General features: G+C 34.6%; 1 protein-coding gene and 2 long non-coding RNA genes across 3 annotated transcripts in view; 2 read left to right on the top strand and 1 right to left on the bottom strand.

Annotated features, from left to right (window-relative positions):
* LOC149782512 (E3 ubiquitin-protein ligase MID2-like) overlaps nucleotides 1-26,534 on the top strand; it is a 72,276-nt gene that overhangs the window by 4,506 nt on the left and 41,236 nt on the right. The window contains exon 2 of the mRNA XM_089933939.1: nucleotides 8,760-8,989. Within this exon, the coding sequence (XP_089790065.1) occupies nucleotides 8,914-8,989 (76 nt within the window). The 5' untranslated portion in view covers nucleotides 8,760-8,913. The remainder of the gene's footprint in view (nucleotides 1-8,759; nucleotides 8,990-26,534) is intronic.
* LOC149782514 (uncharacterized) lies at nucleotides 16,016-18,760 on the bottom strand. The gene is made up of 3 exons (XR_016414373.1): nucleotides 18,625-18,760; nucleotides 17,862-17,958; nucleotides 16,016-17,003 (listed from the first exon to the last, which is right to left on the bottom strand). It is a non-coding gene; the product is annotated as an uncharacterized LOC149782514 (long non-coding RNA).
* Nucleotides 19,201-22,682, top strand: LOC149782513 (uncharacterized). Its single transcript, XR_016414372.1, has 3 exons — nucleotides 19,201-19,390; nucleotides 20,074-20,168; nucleotides 22,140-22,682. It is a non-coding gene; the product is annotated as an uncharacterized LOC149782513 (long non-coding RNA).

The raw sequence follows: 26,534 nt of genomic DNA, 5'->3' as shown, positions 1-26,534 counted from the left end.
CAACTCGCATGCATTTGTGCTTGCCTAAGGGCACCTCACTCAACTCCCATGAATTTGTGTGTTTGCCTATGGGCACCTCGCTCGACTGCCATAAGTTCCTTCTGCAAAGAGCTTCGAGATTACTAACAAGCTAATGTCAAGGAACAAATCAACACCACTTCCAATTACCTTCTCTCCAGTCGACCTTCCGGACATGTTTGCAAATTTCTTCCATGACAAAGTACAAACCATTAGAGATAAGCTTGACACCACAATTTCAATTGACTCGTCATCACCATACAGTTGGGATACAGAATTTGAGCGGCAACCATTAGCAGCATTTGAACCTGTCTGTATGGATTTTGTATGTACAATTGTGAGAAGAGTGCACCAAAGTCATGTGAACTTGATCCAATTCCAACATCACTGCTGCTTGAGTGCTTAGATCCAGTATTGCCTTCACTAACTGATGTTATTAATACCTCTCTCTCATCCGGGGAATTCCCATCATTTTTCAAAACTGCCATTGTAAAGCCTCTGCTGAAGAAACCAACACTAGACCATAATGATTTAAAGAACTACCGCCCAGTTTCTAATCTTCCATTCATTTCAAAAATCTTAGAAAAGGTTGTTTTATCCCAGCTTGTATCTCATCTAAATTATAACAGTCTTTTTAGCAATGTACAATCTGCATATCACCCTTGCCACAGTACTGAAACTACTCTTCTAAAAGTAGTTAATGACATTCTCTCTGCATTGGATAGCGGAAAGATTACAGTCCTCACCCTCCTTTATTTGTCTGCAGCATTTGACACAATAGACCATGATATATTACTTCACCGTCTCCAGCATGTATTTGGAATTCATAATACAGCCTTACTGTGGTTCAAGTCCTACTTGGTCAACAGGACACAAATTGTATCTGCAAATGGAATACACTCTAGCCCAGTTGATCTATGTTGTGGTGTTCCACAGGGGTCTGTTCTTGGACCTGTTCTCTTCATTATGTACACTCAGTCACTCTCAAGTGTCATAGATCATCATCCAGTGTCTCACCAGTTGTACGCTGATGACACCCAAATATACAAATCTAGCCACCCAACTGAAGTTGATGCTACCATCCAAGGTGTAGAGAGGTGCATTTCTGATGTGAAAGCATGGATGACTTGTAACAAGCTGCAGATGAACGATGATAAAACTGAGGCCATTCTAATCACAACACAAAGACTTTCTCATTCACATCCTTTACCTCAAACAATAAATATCAGCAACGCCAACATTAAATTCACACAATCAGTATGAAACCTAGGTGTTACTCTGGACAGTACTCTCACAATACACCAACATGTCATGAACATATGCAAGGTTGCTTATCTTGAGCTGAGACACATCAGCTCAATTCGCAAATATCTTTCAGTTGATGCCACTAAAACACTTGTGTGTTCATTAGTACTTTCAAGACTGGACTACTGTAACTCAATTCTGTCTGGTTCATCTCAGTATCTACTCCAGAAGCTTCAGAAAGTTCAAAACACAGCTGCTCGGATCATCCTTAGAGTACCATGATCAGAGCACACCTCCCCACTGCTCTGTACCCTACACTAGCTATCCATATGATCCAGAATCAAACACAAAATTTGTTCTCTGTGCTACATTTCACTGTCGGACTCTAGTCCAACATACCTATCTGACCTCATCCATGTGTACACACCAGCAAGATACTTACATTCCTCTTTTGACAATCGTATACTCATTATTCCCACTATGAAAACAAAGTCATATGGACAGCGTTCTTTTGCATAGCAGGGCCCGGCAATGTGGAATGAATTACCCACTGAACTTAGACACAAAGACACAGAGGGCTCTCAAAACTGACTTATTTTGACTGCAAGAACAAACTTAAAGACCTAATAATGTTTCCTACCTGAAATATTCTCAGCGTGTTTTTTATTGTTTAATGTTTTTTCTAATTTCATGTTGTTTGTTTTTGTAATAATATTATTATGTTTCTTATCTTATAGGTGTTGTCTAATGTTGTAAAGCGCTTAGAGCTTCTGAAGATTAGGCACTATACAAAGTCCTCATTATTATTATTTTTATTATTTGTGTGTTTGCCTAAGAGCACCTTGCTCAACTCCCATGCATTTGTGTTTGCCTATGGGCACCTCACTAAACTCCTATGCATTTGTGTGTTTGCCTTTGGGCATCTCAACTTCTGTGCATTTTTGTTTTGCCTGTGGGCACCTCGCTCAACTCCTATGAATTTGCATGTTTGCGTTTGTGTGTTTGCCTATGGGCACCTCGCTCAACGTCCATGCATTTGTGTGTTTGACTATGGACACCTCAACTCCCATGCATTTGTGTGTTTGCTTATGGGCACCATGCTCAACTCCCATGCATTTGTGTGTTTGTCTATGGCCACCTTGCTCGACTCCCAAGCATTTGTGTTTGCCTATGGGCACCTCACTCAACTCCCATGCATTTGTGTGTTTGCCTATGGGCACCTCAACTTCCATGCATTTTAATTGTTTGATGCAGGGCCTCTGCTGAAAATGAGTCTTTTCAGCAGCTATATTTCAGCAACATACAGTTGCATGCTGAACAAATTCACACACACACACACATCTGACTAGGGTAGATGCTGTCAGTTGTCAATTTGAATGCTTGGTTCTACATGTATATCAGTTTGTGACAGTCAGTTGCCTAATCTTAATTTTTTACTCATCTATAAAGTTTACTGAAATCATCCAGTCCAGTGTGAAGTTATTTTATATTAAAAGCGTGTTTTTCAAAAGTGACAAAACAAAATATTTCACTCTAATATAATATCTGGTTGTGGAGATATGTGTGTTTAAACTGTGAAATAATAACTTGCAGTGTAAATGTTCTTCACAGGGCCTTATTTCACACAAATTTACAAACATTCAATTTTCATTAACTTAAGAACTCTTTGCATTGAAGTTAGTGTGTTAACCAGTTTACCATGTGTGCATGGTATATGGGAAAAATGTATGCATGCTAAAAGAATGCATAATTACTTCCTGGTATGTTGGCCTAGTGAAATAAATGTAATTTTCTAAATTTAGTATTTTTTAAATTCACACTTAACACTTCACAATTGCATTGACATGTGCAGTCTTTTTACTGAACAATATTTCTTTAACTTCCCATCATAAAATTACAAAACAAAAATATTGGAACCGAGGGAAGTGATTAAACTCCTTATTTATTTTCTGTGTAGAAATTTTGAAGAGGCTATGTTTTGGCCATATGCCAGTCTTCCATGTAGGTCTCAACATACATGCATAAACATTATTTTAATTGTATGTACCATTGATACTTGCATATAAGTCAGGTCAAACTGGAAACAACTAAGATCCTGATCTGCTGCAGCATAATGTAACTGCAGATAAGGGTCTGTGTTTCTTAATTACTCGTATCAAACTGCACAGGCCCAGGTCTGCCAGTGCATTATTCCATGGCAGATATGGCTCTGTGCAGTAGTTGGACCTGACTTGTAAGCAAGTTATGTGGTAGTTAAAAGTACTTGTATGTGGGATTGCTTGTGGTACTTTTACATAAGCCGGATGAATTAAACCAGTCTTAATCTAAAGTTCAAAGTATAGAAATCATTTTATACCTCTTTCATCATAACCCCTTGATCTCAAACCTAGAATATCAAATGTAGGTTACTAGCCTATGGCAAAATTAATTTGAGCTCTTTTTGATGTCATGTGATAAGTACTAATGAGACAGGGATATCCAAAGAGAGCTTTTGTAAGGTTGTAGCTCTCTGAAGTTTCCAATCCCCTAAGCCCTAGTGTATGCCAAGTATAGCCCTAGTGTGTACTAAGTATAGCCCAAGTGTATATTAAATATAGCCAAAGTGTGTACAAAGTATAGCCCTTGTGTGTACTAAGTATAGCCCATGTGTGTACAAAGTGTAGCCCTAGTGTGTAGTAACTCTAACCCAAATGTGTACAAAGTATAACCCTATTGTGTACTAAGTATAGCAGTAGTATATACTAACTCTAGCCCGAATGTGTACAAAGTATAGCCCTATTATGCACTAAATTTAGCCTAGTGTGGACAAAGTTTAGCCCTAGTGAGTACTAAGTAATGCCCAAGTGTGTACTAAGTATAGCCCTAGTGTGTAATAGGTATAGTCCTAGTGTGTACTAACTCTAGCCCAAGTGTGTACTAGTTCTAAGCCCTAGTTTGTACTAAGTATAGCCCTAGTGTGTAATATCTCTATCCCCATGTGTACTATCGCTGGCCTGAGTGTGTACTAACTCTAGCCTTAGTGTGTATTAACTCTAAGCCTTAGTGTGCACTAAGTAGAGCCCTAATGTGTAATATCTCTAGCCCTAGTGTGTACTAACTCTGCTGGCAGACAGAAGGGCATAATAAAGCATTGGGAAGAAAATAATTCATACTGCTGTTTTTTCACATGACAGGCACTACTCACCCTGACTGGCACATCATAAACCCTTTTTATTAGCTTCAGAGAGGACTGCTTCTTCTTTTTATTAAAAATGGAATGCTGCCTATGACGTTGATTGATATAAAATCATGGTGTCAGATCTAATCCTTTAGCATATTTTTGTAAATAGTTTATTAAAGAATCTGCTATTCACACATTTCTCGAAAATGGCACACACACAAAACAACACAATGTACAAAAACAAAAGGGCCTTAGAATTGATCCCTGTGGAACTTAAATGGAAATTCACAGCTTGTAACTAGCTGAGAAAGGATGAAAATTACAGCAGTGAGGGTTTTGTAACATGATATGTTTGTAATTTATTTAACATTACTGTATATGCTTGTAATTTATTTAACATTACTGTATATGCTTGTAATTTATTTAACATTACTGTATATGTTTGTAATTTATTTAACATTATATGCTTGTAATTTATTTAACATTACTGTATATGCTTGTAATTTATGTAGTAGAACATCATGATTAACTTTCTCAAGAGATTTGCATAGATGTAAGAATAAAACTGCAGTTAATTTCCCATCACCAATGATGAATCAAACCAGTGAGTCACTGAGTACTGTACAGGAATGATTTTTAATGGAAGCCTGATTGACATGGTGTAATTAAATTGTTTTTTTAATATTATTATTATTATAAAAACCTGTAAAATCACTTGGAAATGTGTCTTTTAAGTATTTTACCAACAATAGGTAAAACAATGTATAGTATGGGTCAATGAGTACTGAAAGTTCGATTTGCCTCTTGACCAAAAAAAGGGGAGTGCTTTTTACTGCAGTTGTTTACAAAATTAAATGTTCTTATGGCAATTCTCAAGCTTGTTTCCCAATGAAGCCTTCATTTTAAATACAGAAATTACAGTCATACTCAACTAATTTGAAACCTTTCATAAAACAAAATTTGATATCCATTCCCCATTAAAAGCTTTGCAAAACCTTAACTGTGACAGTTGTTATATTCCAAATCTTACAGAAACATGCTTTGTTATAATGTTTAAAAAATTACAAGCATATAATGTTAAATAAATTACAAGCAATACTGTTTGGAAAAGTACTTTGTATGCTTCTCTGCCTAGTCACATTGGGATTAAGGAAATGAAAGGGCAACTAAATGGATATAGTGGTGTAATGATGTTGGGGAATTGGATGAGCATGAAGTTTACTTTTGACATTTGGGGCCCCGAGTGGCCAAGTGGTCTAAAGCACTCACCGTTATGGTTCACTGCCATCTCACCTCTGTCTGCGTCGGTTCGAGTCTCGGATTCAGCTAATGTGGTTATGTGAGAAAGCTTGCCAGTAGCTTCTCGTGGGTCGGTGGTTCTTTCCGGGGTTTTTCCTGGTTCTTCCTCCACCATTAATTAATACTGGCCACCATTTATAGCCTATCTTGTGCTGAAAAATGGCGTTAAACCCTACAACAACAACAACAACAACTACTTTTGACATTTATTTAATAGTACTGCATGCTGACTCTCCTGTACCTCAGCTTATCGGTTTAACTATCTACCTCAAAGAAGATATTCCCTGTGAAATAGGTCAGGCTTGACACTTAGATAAACTTTTCAGACTGTGTCATCAGCAAATACTGGTATTTATGTAAACTGCTTTATAAACAAATATGTAAATTCTGAAACCTAATTTTACATGCACTCTTCACACACGCTCTGCTATAACATTTAATTTGTAGTAAAATTTCCAAATTTTTAAATTATATTTAGTGATAAATTGCTTGTAAATTATCTACATGTAATTAGCTAGATAAATTCAAAATGACACTTAAAGTACTAGTATTTAATTCTGTTTTAAGACAGTTATAGTTTCTGAAAGAACTACAAATTTAACAACAAATAAATGTTTGACTGTTAATTATGGTGGCTGATCACCACCAAATTCTGGCCAGATATAGGTTTCGTTGTTTCACATTTCGCTACCTTAAATCAGAATATTTTCGATTTCCAATTTTGTATTTTGAAACTAATATTTAAACATACATCCACAAAATCATTAGCATGAAAATTCTGCTTCATATATATATATATATATATATATATATATATATATATATATATATATATATATATATACAAACTAATAAGTTGAGTAAAACTGCATAGACCCATGATATGCAGGCATATTATGCTTTGGTGGATGAGGATCATTGTTGTTTGCAGTTTGCGTCAACTTTCAAGCTAATATATATATATATATATATATATATATATATATATATATATATATATATATATATATATATGAAATACTTAACATTTCTTGGGAAAATCATGTATGTATTGGATAGAATGTTGACTACACTGAATGATAGATTATCACTATCTGGGTCATGACAGTTTTTATTTCACATCTGAAGGCAAAATCACATATGTACTGTCAGAGACTTGTTATTCTCTAGTACTGTGCAGAATGTTGACTAAACAGAATGATAGATTATGGTTATCTGGGTCATGACAGGTTTGTCAGCTCCTGATCAGGTAAATATTTTAAGTCGTTAATGAAGAATTTTAGAAGTTACTCAGATTATTGATATGTTTCTTGAATATACATTTGCATATAAATGTAGCTTATGTGTAAGACACCCAGCTGCAGAGAGGATAGACCCACAGCTGTGGTTGTACTGTGTGCAGGCAGATCAGGGTCTACACACTATCTTTCAGTATGGTTTCAACTGCAGATCTAAATTGGCTGTGTTTTTCACTTGGTTATGTTAGTGAACTTTCGCATACATGGTAATCATAGAGTTGCTTGTATCATGTAAAGTAGAATGATTTGCCAATGCATTTGTCATCTGTAATGTTCTAGCTTGTGTCCTGTAAAATTGATTGTGTCATCTGCATTGTTAATGCTTGTATCCTGTTAAGTTCAGTGGTTTGCCAATGAATTTTTTATCTGCAATGTTCCAATTAAATGGTTGACCATTGAATTTGTCATCGGAAATGTTCCAGCTTGTTGTATTTCGTAAATATAACTGGTTGGCCGATGCATTTGTCATTTGCAAGGCTGGCATTAGGTTTATGCTTTGCATTTGAAGGCAGTATTGATTGAATGATGTTATACATATTATATTTTTCATGGAGGGAGCCTCAGTAGCTCAGTGGTTGGTATGACTAACTCATCACCAAAAGGGTGTGGGATTGAAAATCCTATTATCAGACCAGCCTGGGTCAGCTACTTTGGTGTGTCCCTGGGCAGCACCAATACCATTCATACTCAGTTACAAGATGAGTCCAATTGTAAACTGCACAGACCCAGATCTGTCATCACATAATGCACCTGCAGATCTGGGTCTCTACAAATTAAAAGGAGTAATCGGTATCACAAACAGCATAGACCCTGATCTGCAGGCACAGTATGCTATGGCAGGTCTGGATCATTTATTGTTTGTAGTTTTACTTGACTTATAAGCAAGTTTATACAGTAACCCACTTGTGTTGCTGTGCTGTAATACACCAAACCAAAGCTGGGGTCCTGAGTGGCCAAGTGGTCTAAAGCGCTCTCCGTCACAGATCACTGCCATCTCACCTCTGTCTGCTTGGGTTCGAGTCTCGGGCTTGGCCAATGTGGATATATGAGAAAGCTTGCCGGTAGCTTCTCGTGGGTCGGTGGTTATTTCCGGGGTTTTCTTGGGTTCTTCCTCCACCATTAATACTGGCTGCCATGTATAGCCTATCTTGTGCTGAAAAATGGTGTTAAACCCTATAACAACAACAACAACAACCAAACCATTATAAACTTTTCCTGGATAGTATCATCCCATTCAGAGCAAATGGGTCACAAGAAAGGAATTTATCACTGTTTAAAGTTAATTATACAAAATCATAATCAAACTCTGGGTCATTTTTGGGTTGAATATGAATTTATATTGATTGTTGTATACATGGTTACATATATTGTAATAAAGTTAGAAAACATTGTACTTCCATTCATTTGATAGAGTAATACTTTGCTGCCAAATGTAGATCACATTGAACTATTTCTAATGCATGTAATGTGCCATTTTGGAATGACATATCACATGGAAAACATGTTAATGATGTAGGTTTCCCCATTTATATTTGCAGTAGCTGGAGACCCAAAATTAAATTTGTTGATGGCAATCTTTTATATATATATATATATATATATATATATATATATATATATATATATATATATATATACCATCACATAAATAATTTAGTTAGATGACATTGATTTGATTATTAGACACATAATTAACAGGATAGGTGTTCTGTAACTTGAAAATATCCTTGTTTTTACAGGCTACAGGTATAAATCAATGAATAATTGGGACCTCCAGAAAAAAGATGTACATTTCCATCATCTACTGAAGCATAATGACAGTCATCAATATTTGCTAACAAGTCCAGCGGACTGAGTTTTGGATGCATTGGAGATTTGGTATACAGATGAAAAATGTCAACATATTCAGCAGCTGTACGACCAAAGTGTATCTCACCTCCTCCTTGTCAAGGAAGATGCTTTTCTTCAGGTACAGAAAATCAGAATGTTAATGTCATCAAATATTTGCAAACTCATGAAAATAAAATATTTGCAAATTCATGAAAATCAATATTCCAGTATTTGCAGGATGATGTTTTTTATCCATTAAGTGGCAGCAGGGTTCTATGGGATGCCAAAATCCATATAGGTATATCCTGAGTTTGGGATGCACGAAAGTTCCAGCTGCTGAGTCTTCATTAACTCTGCATCTGTTTGTGTGGCTAGTATCATTTGTATACTGTGCAGGATATCTAGATATTGGGTGATTGTAAAAGGAATTGGTGAACTCAAATAGGGCAGATCTTAGTATGTGAGGAGATAAGACACCTGTTAATTGATTTCAGTGCCTTAACAACATTTTGATCAAAAGACTAATTACACGTGTTCGGACACCTCACTTTAACAGCATCACTCATACACATCATCATGTTATAATGAATTAAATCCTTTCAGAATGCATTTTATTGTATGGCTTATTTAGAAAAATAGTGCCAGGATTAGGGGATTTATATTTGTCAGAGAAATAAGAACTCCCATGTTAATCATTATGAATTGTCATAAAATCAGGCGCTTTTTGATGTCATGCGCAAACATGTATCTTAATTTTCTAGTGATTATCAAATGAGTGCCTTTACAGTGGAATGTGTTCATACTTTATTTGTTGCCAAGTGTAAGACTAGATGTGCCTGATTTTGGAATAGATCCCTTCATAGAACTTTAAGCACTTTATGGTGGGAAGTCAGTTGTAGGTAAAGGTGAAAGAATGCTTTTTTCACATTTTTGGGGGGAAGAGATACATAGAGAGATGCATATGTATTCCATCACCTTTTTCTAATTGCACCTCATGATCAAAATAATATTTGGCCCAATATATATATATATATATATATATATATATATATATATATATATATGTGTGTGTGTGTGTGTGTGTGCGTGTGTGAGAGAGAGAGAGAGAGAATTACAGTTATTCATGCGTTTTTTTGGTTGGTTTTTCTTTTACTTTATTGCTCCTGTTTATCTGAAGCTTTTGTAAAACAGAGAAAACATTAATAAATTAGGTAGTAAATGTAAACTATGAAAATAATACAATACTTCTTCAGGATTTAAACATTCACAGTAGTTATATCCATAAAGACTCCATTTATGTTAAAACCCAAGAATGACCATTTCATATACTAATTTTCATTGCAAGTACAATGACCTCTCCATTCCTAACAAATAAGATTTTTTAAAAAAGTGCATGTGCTCTTCCTGTACTGAGGCAGCAATGTTTTTGATCTTTGCTCATGCTATGTCACTTCTAATTACTGTCAGTCCTTTCGGCAAGTTCAAAAGATGTCACTGGTTGAGAAATTTACACAAGTAACCACCTGGCATTTCCTTTCATTATATAGTACCATATTCATAATACCAGTGGTCAGCCTCATTTTCCTATTGGGATAGCCTCACTAATCTGATCTGGTCTGCTGAATCTTGAGCTCAAACAAGTGTTAGCTTGGAAATCCTGACTACAGATCTAGCTTATTTAAATATCATGTAAATACCACTACAAAGCCTTGTGATTATTGGATAAGGGAAGTGATAACTAAAACTAGACAGAATATGGCACTGCACTTTTGTACATGAGTAAGATTACAGTCATCAAGTAAGTGAACAATAGACACTCAAATTTAATCAATGAATATTACTAATGCATGCTGCTTTAGCGTAATTACTTCTGATGTATGTTAATTTTTAATACTGATGATCATCTAATTGTTCAGTATCGTTTTCAATGTGGGGTCCTATATTTTTTCATGCATGATCTCTTTCCCAAAATGAAATATTTCTTTACACATTATTTTTTGTACTTTTGGAGAATTTTTTCCATACGGAAAATTATGTGATGTACAATAAAGCGATTTGGATGCCAAAATCCATATACAAGTCGATTCTGAGTATAAGATGAAGCTAACAGAGTATTGTCTTATAGACCAGCAAATATGGTAATTGAATTGAGATTGAGGGCCATGAATATTTAAAACAAGAAACTGGAATTAAACTGTTGAGGGTGATGGAGGAAGGCCCTCAACATACAGATTTTTCTCCTAAACCTTCAGTGGAGAAGTACGAATATAGAGTAGTGTTGTTTACGGATGTAATTAAAAAAGTGAATGGAATATGGCAATTTGTTTATTCCTTAAGTGTATTGGCAAATATATTTACATGTATTTGAAATGGAAGTAAGCTAATTTGATAAATTAATATCTACTCAATTAATTATTACTGACCCCAAAATGTTTATTATGAAATATCCCAATCAAAAAATATTATATCTTGCTTTCATGAATTTTTCCCTGATTCCTTTTGACATGTGTAGCATTTAGTGCTTGATCAGAACCATATTGATTTCTTTTTTTTTCTTACCTGAAATCATCTTAATCATACAAAAGCTTGGCATTGTATTTAGGTGCATTTAATTATACTATATTAGGGTACATACTGCACCCTAATGTTTGGGCAAAATTACCTCTTTACAGTTCATATAGGGGGAAATTTGCTAATATAGAGATATATTAGTATGCAAATTCAAAACAGTCACTTTAATACTTTTGATATTTTAATGCCCAGTTATTAAAATACTGATGAAATATTATTAAAAGTTTATAAAAATATTAAAACATCCTATTTTGCTTCACCACAATTGTTGTATAACAAATATTGGTAACCTTGAAAACAGCTTCCATAGCATAAGTCCACTTTTAATGTCTGTATGATGAAACATTGGATACAATGAATCATTTTTTTATTAATAAATCTAGTTATGTTACACAAATGTAAGTTTTTGTTTTTCCAAAGAACATGTTTGAACTTCGGCAGGAATTTTGTAGATTGCAGTGTAATTTCTAGTATTTATGATTATCAAATCAACACCTAAATCGACTTCAGAACAGAGGCCTTTTTTCTGTCTTCCACCTTCCTATTTGATTGGAAAATTGATGCAAAAGTCAGCGATTTACTTGGGTTATTAAGGCATTGCATTGAAACAAAATGGGGTGTGGACAATTTGGTAATGTCATGAAATCAGTGCAAAGTGAACTTCTCTTTCTCTGCCTGTCCAGGTGAAACGACAGACTCAGAAGTGACAATTTTGCCGGAATCAGCCCCTAGCATGTAACCAGCACATATTCAGATTCTCCAACATATGTGCATTGTTGAAAAGCTGACCAGACTGCTGACATTACCCCATTTTCATAGTGACATATTTCTTCCATGATTAGGACAGTGTTTTTGTTTGGATAATTGACATGATTGTTGATGGTTGGTACTCACATTTGGCACTTTGATTCAACACATGGCCTAAGATTTATTTGTTTACCAGTTATGCTCGGAATCCCATGGTCTTTGTGTGTAATGCTTAATGACTATTTTGACTACTTTATTTCTAACGAAGCTAATGATGTTTCTTTGTGACATTCAATTTCATGCTTATTTTTGTGATAAATAGTAAATAATGTTTAGTATTCTAGTTTATTGATTTGCATTTGCTTGGTAAATATGTTGTTAAAATTTCTCTCTTTTTAGATCTTGTACAATGGTGGTAGCCTATAATAATCCTAGGGTACCTGTATTCCAATAGCACCTATAAATAACAAGCAGAATTATTATAAATTTATATTATAGATGAATAAACAGATAAATTTGTTTCATTTTTTGAGGACTTGTCATGAAAAAAAAAAACCTGCTTATACTAAGAACACAAAAAAGTAACTTATACCGCCTGTGCTACTTAAAAAGGCAACTTTTCTGCAAAACATGAGCAAAATTATATAACTAATTTTGGATCATAATATAAATTATATAACTAATTTTGTTTTATAACAAATTATATTAGTAACTTTGGTTTATAATATATGCATATATATATACAGTGCAGCCTCATTAATCTGGACTCCGTTTATCCGGAAACCTTGCTATCTGGACATAATTTAACGGAAACAGAATTCCTAAATGTTAATTTACTCTGTTAATCAAGAAATCCACTTTCTGGATCTGGAAATCAAAATTGTGGACCAAAGTGTAAAATTACTTTAAAACTTGTATTGATAATCTGGAAATAATTTGTCCAAAAATAAGAAAATTCGAAAATTGTATAGGAAAATACAGTCAGTTGGATAATACAGATTCACCTATGCAAATTTGGATGTGTGTCAATTTATCAATCTCTGATTGGTCAAATTCTAGTGGTATCATAAAGTTATCAATTGATCACATGATCATGTGTGTGGAAAAACAAAGTAGCGTGACCATATTGCTCCCAGTGATTGTATAAACAATGTCTGTTTTAGTTAGTCACCGACGGGATTGTTAATAATTAAATAAACACACTGGGATCAAATCGTCCACGCTTTTTGACATGTGGTAAATAAATTATTTGTATCATTAAGCCTCTTTGTTGTTTACCAGTTGTACGTAACAATCACAGTTTATTGATGGCTGTAAAAAATACAATTGATTGATTTAAGTTGTGGACAGTATAGGGCTTCATATCAGAATAAAATGGGGACATCATTTATCAGCTCATTAGCAACTGTAACAGCTGTAAAATATGACCTATAAAAATGACTGCATTTTATTGGTTTATCATAATGCGTTTAACCGTGAGATATCAGTTTGTATTCATACATTTTACGTATATTATGGTGACACCATCAAGCAGGCATAGACAAGTAGATATACCGGCCAGCATAAAGAAGATCACCCAAAAGCTACCATTCAGGATATACGCTAGTATATTAATGTTTACTTATCCTTAGACGTTGGCAAGTCGAAAGTTGCGGACATCGATAAAAAACAAGGACAAATGGTAGTCCGTTCCTGCCGACTCCGCAGACCCAACCTGCGCTTGCCATGCCAAATATCAAAAAGTCGATGATGCCTTCTTCATGTGGTTCTCAGATATGTTGGTCTGCCATGCTGCCATAAACGATGAACTCAGCATCACTGACTTTGTCTATTCTCGTGGTTGGCTGCAGTGCTTCAAGAATTGGTGGAGCATCAAATGCAAATTGTATGAGGGAGAAGCAGCGAGTGCCGACATGAACAAAGTGCAGGCCGGCAGAGAAGAACTACAGCAACTACTGCAAGACTATGACCCATAAGACATATTCAACCTGGACAAAACTGGATTGTTTTTCCAACTGGGGCCAAACTACAGTTTAGCAACCCACAACATTAAAGGCAACAAAAAGTCAAAGGATAGGATCACCGTGATGCTCACTGCAACAGGGACCATCAAACTGAAACCATTTGTCATCACTAAAGTCAACAGACCTAGGTGTTTTGGCAAAACTTATAACCCAGACACATATGCGAGATACAGACACAACCGCAAAACTTGGGTGACGGCAGAACTTTTCATCGACTGGTTGAATGACATCGATAGACAGATGAGGGAAGCCAAATGCAATGTCATCTTACTTGTAGACAACGTTGCACGCCACACAATGGGACATTCGATTACACAGCGTTAAACTACACTTCCTTCTGCCAAATACAATGGCACACATTCAGCCAATGGATGCTGGCATGATACATGCATTCAAGGCTTACTACAGGAAACGACTGGTTAGGCATTACATTGACTGTGCTGAGCAAGGCAAGGTTCAAACTGTGGACATTAGGCAGGCAATACACATGGTAATGACAGTGTGGGGTTCAGTGACACAAACAACAATCTCAAACTGCTTTAGACATGTACATACCGACACCAACCACTACTGTCAAAGATATTGATGATGGAGATGACATACCATTAAGTGAGCTCAGAGATCTACTGAGAAGCCTTCCCACTCAGGCTGAGATGTCTGCAGAGGAATACGCATGGATAGACGACATGGAAGACACAGGACAACAACTCAACAATGACAGCATTGTGACACTTTTTATATTTGTGAGACAGCAATATGCATAACAATCTGATGACATTTATATTTTTGAAACAGCAATATGCATAACAATCGGATGACATTTATATTTGTGAGACAGCAGTATGCATAGCAATCTGATGACATTTATATTTGTGAGACAGCAATATGCATAGCATAATAATAATAATAATAATAATAATAAAGACTTTATTTAGAGAAGGTAACTCACTTAGTTACAGAACTAATCTACCTTGAGGCCTTCTATCTGTTATGTACAATATATACAGTAGTATATAGCATTCTGATGACATTTATATTTGTGAAACAGCAATATACATATCAATCTGATGACATTTATATTTGTGAGACAGCAATATGCATAGCAATCTGATGTACACACTGTATTAAGCTTATACAGGGAGGGTATCAAGTACCATCCCGGCTGTACTTTTTCCATCGTATACTCTGGAAAAGCATGGAATACGATGGAAAAACATGGAAAACCCTGGAAAACGATGGAAACATGAAATATTCTGCAGAATTTAGCATGGAAACCCTGGACACTGTGCATGGAAAATGTTGGACATGCCTGGAAAATGCTGGACATTTTGGACTTTGAAATTTTTCAGCATGGAAAACCCTGGAAAACGATGGACATTTTGGACTTTGATTTTTTTCAGCATGGAAAACCCTGGAAAATGATGGACATTTTGGACTCTGAATTTTTTTCAGCATGGAAAACCCTGGAAAAGCATGGACAGTTTAGACTTAGAATTTTTTGGATAAATTTCAGCATGGAAAACCCTGGAAAAGGATGGACAGTTTGGACTTAGAATTTTTTGGATAAATTTCAGCATGGAAAACCCTGGAAAAGAACTTAGTCAATTTTCAAGATTGGTACTAAGAATTATTTTTAATTACCTAAAGAAAGAGCAATCATGACTAAACTGCGCTGTAACACAGATTTTTGAACTTGAAACTAAACTATTATTTCAAACCTATGATAAATATATACTGAGAAATAGAGGACACAAGTCAAATAAACAAACTAAACCATACACACACACACACTTGACCCCTGCTTTAAAAAAAAAAAACAAGTGTTGAAGTAGTACATCATTTATTGTATGTACCACATATGTAATTAAATGTTCATTATCAAAAGAACATCACTATACAAAAATGTTGGTGTAACACAAACTATACATGTATGAAAAGATATCCTGAAAAATTAGTTAAATCCTGACCAGAAAATATCTGGTGCATATAAAATCATAAATATGTCCAAATCTGTTCACCACATGAGCTTGACACTACAGTGTATAAGTATGAAGATCTGCTGTGCAATAGTGAGAGCCATTTTAGTCCTTTTCATGATGATTGGGGAGAACAGTACCATAAATGGCATTTCCAATTTCAACAACAATAATAGGTTCTCGAAGACACTCAATCCTATTTTTGATGACGAAAGGAAGTCTTCTTTCTTGTCAGAGCCAACTTCATTCCAAAGAGATGTTTGCTCATAATTATTAGTTTTGTACACCTGTACAGCCCCAAGTTTCACACATTTCTTCTTTATCGGAGTACAATTTTTCGCAGATCTCACAATAAAAATTGTATTTGAGATACTCCTTACTGAATTCACATTTTTCCTTCAAATCTTTGACAATTGTCAATCCTGTGTTTGCTGAAGGAAGATGCAACTGAATTAAGTCCAGAAAGTCACATATTTAGCATCTGACAAATTATGTCTTGTTGGCAAAGCCTCAAGGACAATAACATGTTCAGACTTTGTGATTTCACTACAATATATATCTTGTTATGGGGCTATGACATGAAGTGGGGGATCTGTGACATGGGATGGGTAAGACTGAGTTGCTTCATTCACCTCATGATATTGTTCATCGTCTGAACTTGATTAAAACTCTATACTTTCTTCTGAGTCAGATGAAAAACTCATGTCACTGTCACCATATCTAGTTGGTTCATCTGTTGATATTCTCATTATATTTGAAGAGTTAGTATTACGTACAGTCACCAATTTCATAATATCCAAGACCAACAGAACTGGATTCACCTAGATCAACAACACTGTAATGAGAAATACAAATTTTAGTGAACATGTATAATTCATATTAAAATCTTAACATTCAAACATTATTGTTTTGTTGTGGGAATTGAATATGTACAGTTAATATTACACTGTTACAGTAGTTTAGTTCAACAAATCCAATGTTAATGCATGCATCATTTAAACATGGGTAATGCAAACATGATACACAATGAATGCATGTAAATGACAAGTAATTGATACACAATAATATACTCAATCATACAAAGTACATGTGATACAACATGCACTTCATAAATTTATGTGATGTTTGCAGAAAAACAACTTGAGTTTCATAACGTTTTAGGGCATTATAAGAAAAATGAAAGTAAAAATTATATTTAACATTTTCAATAATTAAAAACTGAAGTATGACAATGCATAATAATAAATTATTATATCTTGTTCTGCAAGAATCAATATTGATCAAATATTTCCTGGAATTTCTGTAATTGGCTGATTTGGTTAAATATGGTGTACATTGTGCACATATTGTGTATGGTGTGTTGGATAACCCATACAGAGTGAATGTTCTGTTCAAACACGTACATTGAATATTCTGTCTGTAAATACTGAATGATTTCACCATATACTCAGATTTTGTTGAACTCTGAAAATTCCACTTAGTGTTGTATAGTGAAATTTGTTTATTCCTTAAATTATTGATATGGTAATGAAACTGTGTTTAAGATATGAGCCACGTTAAGCTGTGAATGTACTAGGTAAGAACAAATGTATAAAGAATAATGCTTATCTTCACACAAATAAACAATGTTGTGGGAGACAGCTGCATACATTATTTAAATTGTAAAAAAACTCTCTATTACTCCTGGAATTACCATTGTTTTCTCTTCCTCCAGTACATGGTACTTTTAGGAATGGACTTTGTGGAATTAACTTCAAACTGCTTATATATTTTGTCCTGAACGCCAGTACCTGTAATACACAAACAGCATTAAAACATTTACAGACTGTACAGTCAGACTGATTAAAACATTAACATATCATTCAAAAATCATCTTCATGGTAAAACTTTTGTACATTTTAATCTTGCTAAGATTCATGTGAAATTTTTTCAAAATTTCTTTTTCCAGGACTTAAGTTACTTAAGTTATGATTTTACTTATATATGTAACAGTCTGAAAATTTAGCAGTAACCTAAAGATCTTTTTGGACTAGATCTACAAATATTCAAGAAATTCACAACTTTATCATAATACCAGAGCAGTCCCTGTTTGGGCTTACATGTATCACTGGAGTTAACATTTCCAAGACTGACAATTACAAGGTTATGGCTGTTAAAATAAAATTGCACAAATTAGGTTGCTTTGAAAGTTATATATATATATATATATATATATATATATATATATATATATATATATATATATATATTGAAAAACAAAAATACCTACTCTAATTTTAAAACTGGTGCAAAAGAAAACTTGTTTTTGACCTTGTATATCTTTTCACATTTACTGAAATACTTGCTTACAATTTAATTACCAGCCATACATATATAGTGTTGGGCGGTTAATCATATAGTCAGTTTATACTTGGGTAAACGAGATAAAGTCGAGACTCCGTTTATTTCATACTCACCTATAATATTTGGGTGTCCAATTTGTGTTGTCTTTCCATTTGTGTTCCACACCTCGACACGATATTGCCTCTTGGTCGTAAACTTTGTCTTCTAAAACCACTTTACTGTAAACCAATCATTCCCCAACATATCCAGATCACGGCGTTGGTATCCGATGTATACATATTAACTCTTTAGATAAATCATAAATCAAAAGAGAACAAAATGTCTGATTTTTCTGTCAAGTATTCGCCTTCATGTATCGGAGTCACGTTTTTGTCACGCAGAAATAGCCGAGGTTGTTCCGTATGATGATGGTTGGGGAAGCTGACTATGATGGGATATAAAATTATGAACTTATTTTTTTTTTAACCAGTTACTACATTGAAAAAGCCGGCATATTCGATTTCATGCGTTAGAACCAAATTTTCTGTAAAAAGAAAAAAAAAAAAAGAAAAAATAAAACCCTTTCTGTAAATTTTGGTTCCAAATTGGGCACCGTAAAACACTTTGGATAACCAGTCTAGAATTTAGGCGCAATTTTCGATTGGAGTGTCATTGAAATTATACAATATAAAATATCCCAGGATTTTAAGATGACCACTGAACCAGAAATATCCCTGGTTATATGGGTGAAAAATCGTCCCATTCAGGGAGGCATAATCTGTATGGCTGATGTACACTCGCCACGAAAAGAAATGAAGGAATATCGCACGGGAGAGAAAGTGACGGCAGTTTGTCGTGGATTCAAGGGATACCATAAGTGTATTATTGCGAAAATTGCAGGTAAGTCATTACTCAGTCCAAATGTAGCAAAATTATTTGCACGGCCGCCACGTACCTTAGCTGCGAAAGACTTCGCGTGACGTAAATTTACGGAAAGCTATTACGAAATATATCCTATGGAACAATTTCTTTTTTTTATGCTGTTTGAAGACTGACAAATTAAACGTCAAACTTGTAAGGATGTTGAAAGGTATGTGTTATGTTTTAAGCTTTGTTTACATAATTGGCAACATTTGTTACTTATCCTAATGCACAATGACCAGCCATCTCATGGCTGTCTTTCAAAAAGTTGGTACGTGCCGGCCTTGCGAATATACATTTCCAAATTGTAAATTTCATTTTAAATTTTATTCACCCTTGATATTATTAATGATCTGACTGGTATTTGTATTTTTTACATTTTCGTTATTATTTTCCAGACAATGTGCTATTTGTAGCAATAAATTATAATTGTTTTAATTAATTTTTGACTGACTAGGAAATATACCGGTAGATACCTTTTCCAATTAATTTTCAATTCAGATTATGGCTTGTGTCTATCCAATTTATATTCAGCCATTTCAGTAATATTTAATAGTAACTTATTGTGTAATTAATGAGAATGTACAGTTGTAAACTGTTGGAAATGATTATCAATTTTCCTCACCAAAAATACTTGTTTAGTTTGTGTCCTTTAATTTCAGAAAAAAAGTTGCAAGGCACAGTTATGTAAACAACTTGATGGCGACAGCTTCATTGAAATTCTTCGATCTTTTAATTTGAATTAAGCAAGCAAGAGGTAATACCACATTTGTTTCAAATTCAAATGTCTAGAACATTAGCTGTAACCTGGAGTTGTGTATGTAGATAAGTAAATATATCAGAAACTTAGTGCATATGAATCATCATGGTGAAAATTTGGATTAAATTTTTTTTCACACCCAGCATGAGGCAGAAATATGTGAAATTTTGGATTTTAACAAAGCTGCTAAATAAATATTCAGAATGCTGTACAGCTCTGGTGAATATATTGGCAAGACGCTAACTGGGGCAAGAGCCAATAATAAGTACACACAAGGCCACCTCTCCAAGACTAGTCCAGAATTCAAATAATTTATGGTATATTTTAAATTATTAACCATGCTTTTTAAACTTTGTTAACCTATGACAAAATATATGCCAAATTGTAACAAAATTTTTTTATGAACTAAGGCTGGAACATTATTATGAAATTTAAACATATACACAACTACTACTTGAAACATTATAGTGTAGACAGGCAATATTCAAATGGACAATATAAATCTACTTTCAGTTTAAATGGTATAATCACAACTGCATGTATATGGTAGCCAGTTTGTGTGTGCATGATTCAGATGTTTAGTAACGTAGCTTTAACAAATATTTAGTCACATCACTACAATGTCTGCAGTGTGGCAATTTATAGTGATGTCTAGCACTGGGATATCATGCCACAGACATGTAGCATAATGTCTCCCACCCATTCACATTATCTTGACACCAGGTTGACCAGTACTAACACTAACCTCTTAACCGTTTACCTTATAGAGCATAATTACAAAGTGCAGCATGCTTTAAGTAGAGCACCTGTTACCTATTCGACTCCATATGCATAGGCCTGCCTGTTAACTGTTAAGCAATGTAGTGTATTTTACGTTAAACAGCAATTGTAACCATTTTACATTTTTGGTACACATCTATTATGTGTGGAAAAATTTAAGATTAAAAGTCTGATTGTTATAGCTGCGTAATTATTTTTCACTGAAGAATTTTTTACGTGTTTTAAAACCTTGAGAGGACTCATTCACTGTCATGTCAGTGAGGCCGCATGACCAATCGTAGCTGCCATTTCTCATACTTGAAATTTACAATTTGTCGTCTTCATCTACATCACTAAGTCATCTGAGTTTGATAATTTATGAAAACTAATTGCTGCCTGCATCAATATCAGAGCCTTTACCTAAGTTATTGAATCTTTCTTAGTTGTGATTCTAATCGTGAAAACTTCGTAAGTACTGAATGAAATCCGTGACCTCCATTTTGGAGAGTGGAGATTATGACCCAGTTACTTTAATTAGCAGATATCGACCAGGGCATAAACAGTGACCACGTGATCTGATGTGATTGTCATTCACAGAATTGAATGTAGTATCTAAATGGGGGTTTTCCCCGAAGGTGGCGCTATGAAAACCAGCTTAAAATGGCTGATGTTTATAGCAGGCGTCAAAAGGCGCTTCCATGTGAATGGAGTAGAGGCGTCAAAAGACGCTTGCATGAGGTAAAGGGTTAATGCTGAGCACCAGGCGAGGCAGCGAATAGTACCATTTTTATTAATAAGTCTTTGGTATGATTCGGTTAAGGGTTTAAAACTGTGACCTCTCACACCCGTAGCAGGCGCTCTAACTACTTAGGCTTAGGCCACAGGAGCAGTTAGGTAGCCAGTTTAATTTGTGATGGAAACCACAGGTTTTTAAGCCTATTAAGTTAGTCATCAAGCCAAGTGCCTCATTACAATTACCAACCTCAGGGATTGTAAAAGTACTGTAATTGCATGATATGTTTCGGGCATAACTCTCATTCTCTCTCTCTCTCTCTCTCTCTCTATATATATCTATATATATATCTATATATATATATATATATATATATATATATATATATATATATATATATATATATATATGGGATTGAAATAAATTTGAAATCTTGCTTGATTCTATTCTTTAATATACAATGATTTGTATTTCAGAAATCATCAAGGAGAAGTATAACATTGGGGAGATGATGGCGAGGCAGAAGCTTTGCGATCTGGTTAAACCATCAAGAGTACCATCACTTCCACAGACTCCAGTGGTGACAACAGAAAAATAAGAAATGTGGTGAATGAACTATGAAACAACACGTGTAAAAAAAAATATTTTACATTTTTTAAATTAAAATTGAGATAGAAATTAACGTGAATTTCTGTTATTTTGTTGTTAAGATTGCTTTAGAATAAATTCAAACTATAACTAGAGTAAGAGAACATATTTTTAGAAACTCGGATGATGTTAAGGAGCCAGTAATCTGGATTTTATGACGCACCAATAGAAGTGTAGCGACATTTATGACAACTTAAGCCATGTTGTCTTCTGAATACTAGTGCACACCCTATTAAGCTACCAGTGACAAGTATAGTTTTTAATTTTTGTTTCCTTGTTTAAAAGTTACTAAACATCACAGTCAATACAAGGAGTTGGTTGGGGTAATTTGGATCATGTTCTTTTTGAAATTATCATCAAATAAAAGTTGCATCACTGTTAAAAATCTCGTTTTCATAAAATATTTCAACAATTTTCAGCTAAATTTTAGTGTTGTCCAGGGTTTTCCAGCCTACCCTGGATAAAGACTGGAATATTAGTCCAAATGCTCCATCATTTTCCATGCTAGAATTGTCCAGGGTTTTCCATCGTTTTCCATGCTAGAATTGTCCAGGGTTTTCCAGCCTACCCTGGACATAGCCTGGAATATAGTCCAAATACTCCAGCGTTTTCCATGCTAGAATTTTCCAGCGTTTTCCATGCTAGAATTGTCCAGGGTTTTCCAGCCTACCCTGGACAGAGGCTGGAATATTAGTCCAAATACTCCAGCGTTTTCCATGCTAGAATTTTCCAGCGTTTTCCATGCTAGAATTGTCCAGCGTTTTCCATGCAAGAATTGTTCAGGGTTTTCCAGCCTACCCTGGACAGAGGCTGGAATATTAGTCCAAATACTCCAGCGTTTTCCATGCTAGAATTTTCCAGCGTTTTCCATCGTTTTTCATGGAATATGATGGACATTCTACAGCCGGGATTTGTGGTATTATTCTTCTTGTAATGTTTTTTTGTAGAGGAATCAACCATGTGGATGGTAGATTAATTTCAGTCATGAAGTATTGTGTGCATGTTAAAATCTTAATAAACACACCAAATACAAACATGCATTCCAGTTAGCTCAAAGCCTTCATGGATATGTTTAGTTCACAGATTTTAGTTGAAATATAGCAACACAAAAATATGATTATCTAGTCATTATAGTTTAAATGGTTTACACTTAATTTAGCTGCAGAATATAATGGACCATTTTTGTCAGTATACTACAATCAGACCTATCGGAAGTGATAGTGTAGATATTGTAATGCGATCACAATGGTAAATGGCTTGAGGAAAACACTGGGTCCTAGTGGATTACCGTTTTTGTTTGCTTTGAGTATTACTTGGTGTAGTATTATTTGGTGTTATGAAAGCACACCATAAACCAGTTGATTGCATGGTTTACTGATTGAATGACAATCAGCTGACTGAACCTGGACCAGATCTTAAGCTCTGTAAACAGGCAAAGAGCAATGTTTGGGCATGCTTAGGTTTTAAACAAACTGAAGATGGTGAAATTGATACATTTTTAGGACTTAGTTTACTTTTGGCACTTCAGTAGCATGAGCTTATACCACACACATTCATCAACATCATTCATCTGTGACAGTTGATAATTACTTATCTTTAAATGTCATCTTTTCCTTGGTCATGCATGCACATTCTCCTATAATTTTTCCCTGGGGAACACATCTGGTAGAGCATCTTATTTCAGTGTAATACAAACTTAAAGGAGCAGCTAATGATACTGACAGTTGGTATAACATGGATACAATTTCTTTAAAATGGTTGGCTTGTTGCCAGTATATATTGATCTGGGCCAGTGCAGGGTAATATGGTGCCCTGTGCAAAAGAGACATTTGGCACTCCCTCCTCCATCATTCAATTATTTGCTGATGAGAAAGCTTGTAGGAAATTGATGTACTTTCAGCCAATTTATATCATTTGTTTTTTTCTTAGATCGGAGTACTAACATCAGAGTAAATATTGTGATTCATCATTATATTGTTATCAAACTACCTCAATTCTGTAACAAGTGAGATTTGTGCATATGTTATTAATGAGGTGTTCTTGCTTCTGATTGGCTGAGCCTGTTCCCTCTGTAGAGACAATATTTCTCCTCTAATTTATATACATGGTTCCCACACTTTTCTAAATATAAATTTCCTGGTCTTTTCCAGGATGAAATTAATTTTTTCAAGGTTAACATATGACCATTACTGAATGGAATTAAAGAATATTTTGGATTATAAAACATGCATTTTCAAAATCTTAAGATGTTTCTCTTTCAAGACTCTCAAAAACATGTCAGAAAAGATCACATACAAAACCAGAAAATGAGTCACATGAAACAAATCTTACTATATTCCCATAAACTGGCATTTAAAGCCATTTCAGTGTACATAATACAAATCCTAACTTTACTTTGCTGACCTGCATTATGTTGCTATGTAGAAACAACATAATGAGCATAAATTATTTTGTTTCCTTTCAAACCTTTAATTTTAAAGAATTCTAGAGCAATATATGTGCATGTTATACAAAGTAAACATTTCCTATCACAGTATGAAAAAGGTTTAACCCTGAATTTATGTGTGCCAATAAAATCTCAAACAAAATTTTTCAACCAACCTAAACTCTGATTTGGTTAAAAATTCCATCATTTAAAGTCATTTACAAAAGGGTTGATTTAAATTTGGACAAAAGTCCTTCAAAATTATATATTGCTGTATAAACAAGGACCAAAATTTCTGTAAAATCATCTTGTCTTTTAGTTCAATAAACCAGTCCCAAAACCTGAATTGATACATGGGCTCTTATCATTTCTTAATAAAAGGGATGACACTTTCCCATTTCTTCTGCAATTTATTTAAGATCTGGAACCAATGCTTCAAGCTACAAGTCACTTTGTAATAGTTTCGCACCAACGTTCAGCTCAGATATTCAACATTTTTCTAATCTGGGTTTCTTCTGAATATTCCAACCTCATTTTTCACATTTGGACATTTAGAATGGAGTGTGGGTTCAGAACAATTACAAATAAAAAAATTGGAATCTGCCGCAACAGAAAGATAGCTTACCAGTGGACCTAACATATTTAAGCTATGTTATAACGACTTATACATGCATGAAATAAAATTATTTATTTTCTCAAAAATGGCAAGTATTATATTCGTTATGTCTTTAATCCGCTGACAGACTAGACGAAACTTGGCATAGATGAAACATGACCCGGTACTTGCCATTTGCATTAATAGTCACATGACTTCACAACTCTCAAATAACGGCATCGGAAGTCCAGTAGTCACATGATATCAACAACAAACTCCTTTTTAATGTTGCTGTACAAAATTTAAATTATATTAAATGAAAGTCTGATACCTTTCTTAAAAACCAGAAAGAACATATAATTCTCAACATATTTTTTTCGAGAACAACTATGTGTACAAGAAACCTGGCCAGTTGGATTCATCAAGCAGAATAGTCCGGTTCTCTACTTCGTATGCTCCCTGCGTGAGAGAGCATGTGTCAACGTGGTAGTCACATGATGCAACAAAACTCCAGAAGTAGGTCTTGGAATAAATATAGGGAATTTTGTGCTCTTTTCTTTTTGTAATTCTATTGCAACCAGTATACGACTTTCATTTAATATTTTTTTCTACAATATTTGAAAATGACAGTTGTGAGATTCTGTGCTTATGTTACTAGCAATCGAAATCGCTAGTACCAGCTCAAATTTCATCAACGCATTAGTTTTATCATCTTTCAGCAGATCAAAGACATGATGATTTCTGAGAAATAAATAATTTTCTTATTGATTTCATGCAGGTATAACTCGATTTAACAACGTTTAAGTTTGCTAGCCCATCCTCTAAGCGGCTATTCTTTAACGCCACCATGTTAACCTCTTGTGATGCTAGACTGGTTTTCATACCTTCCATAAAAATAAATACAGATATCGAGCTGTCTGTGAAATAAAAAGTCTACTCTATGAATATAATCCACTGAGCGTTTGGATTGTCTCGACAAATATATTTATGGCAAGCACCCAAATGATCCATACTGCAACCTCCTAATATTCTGGTTAGAACTCGATAATTGTAACTCACGATCAGTTCAGTTATGACTGAATTACGTAATTGTTTCAGGCATCAGGTTGTGAAGAAAAATTCATGGGTTTTTCCTGACTTTTGTCAATATTTCCACAATTCAAGGACTTTTCAGGGTCGGTAAAAATTATCATTTCTCCCAAC

The sequence above is a fragment of the Sinohyriopsis cumingii genome, chromosome 15 (genome assembly GCF_028554795.1).
Source record: "Sinohyriopsis cumingii isolate HCF-2022 chromosome 15, ASM2855479v2, whole genome shotgun sequence".
In the NCBI taxonomy this organism is placed as follows: domain Eukaryota; kingdom Metazoa; phylum Mollusca; class Bivalvia; order Unionida; family Unionidae; genus Sinohyriopsis; species Sinohyriopsis cumingii.
Note: the sequence above shows the minus strand (reverse complement) of the source record. Positions and strands in the feature narration are given on the sequence as shown.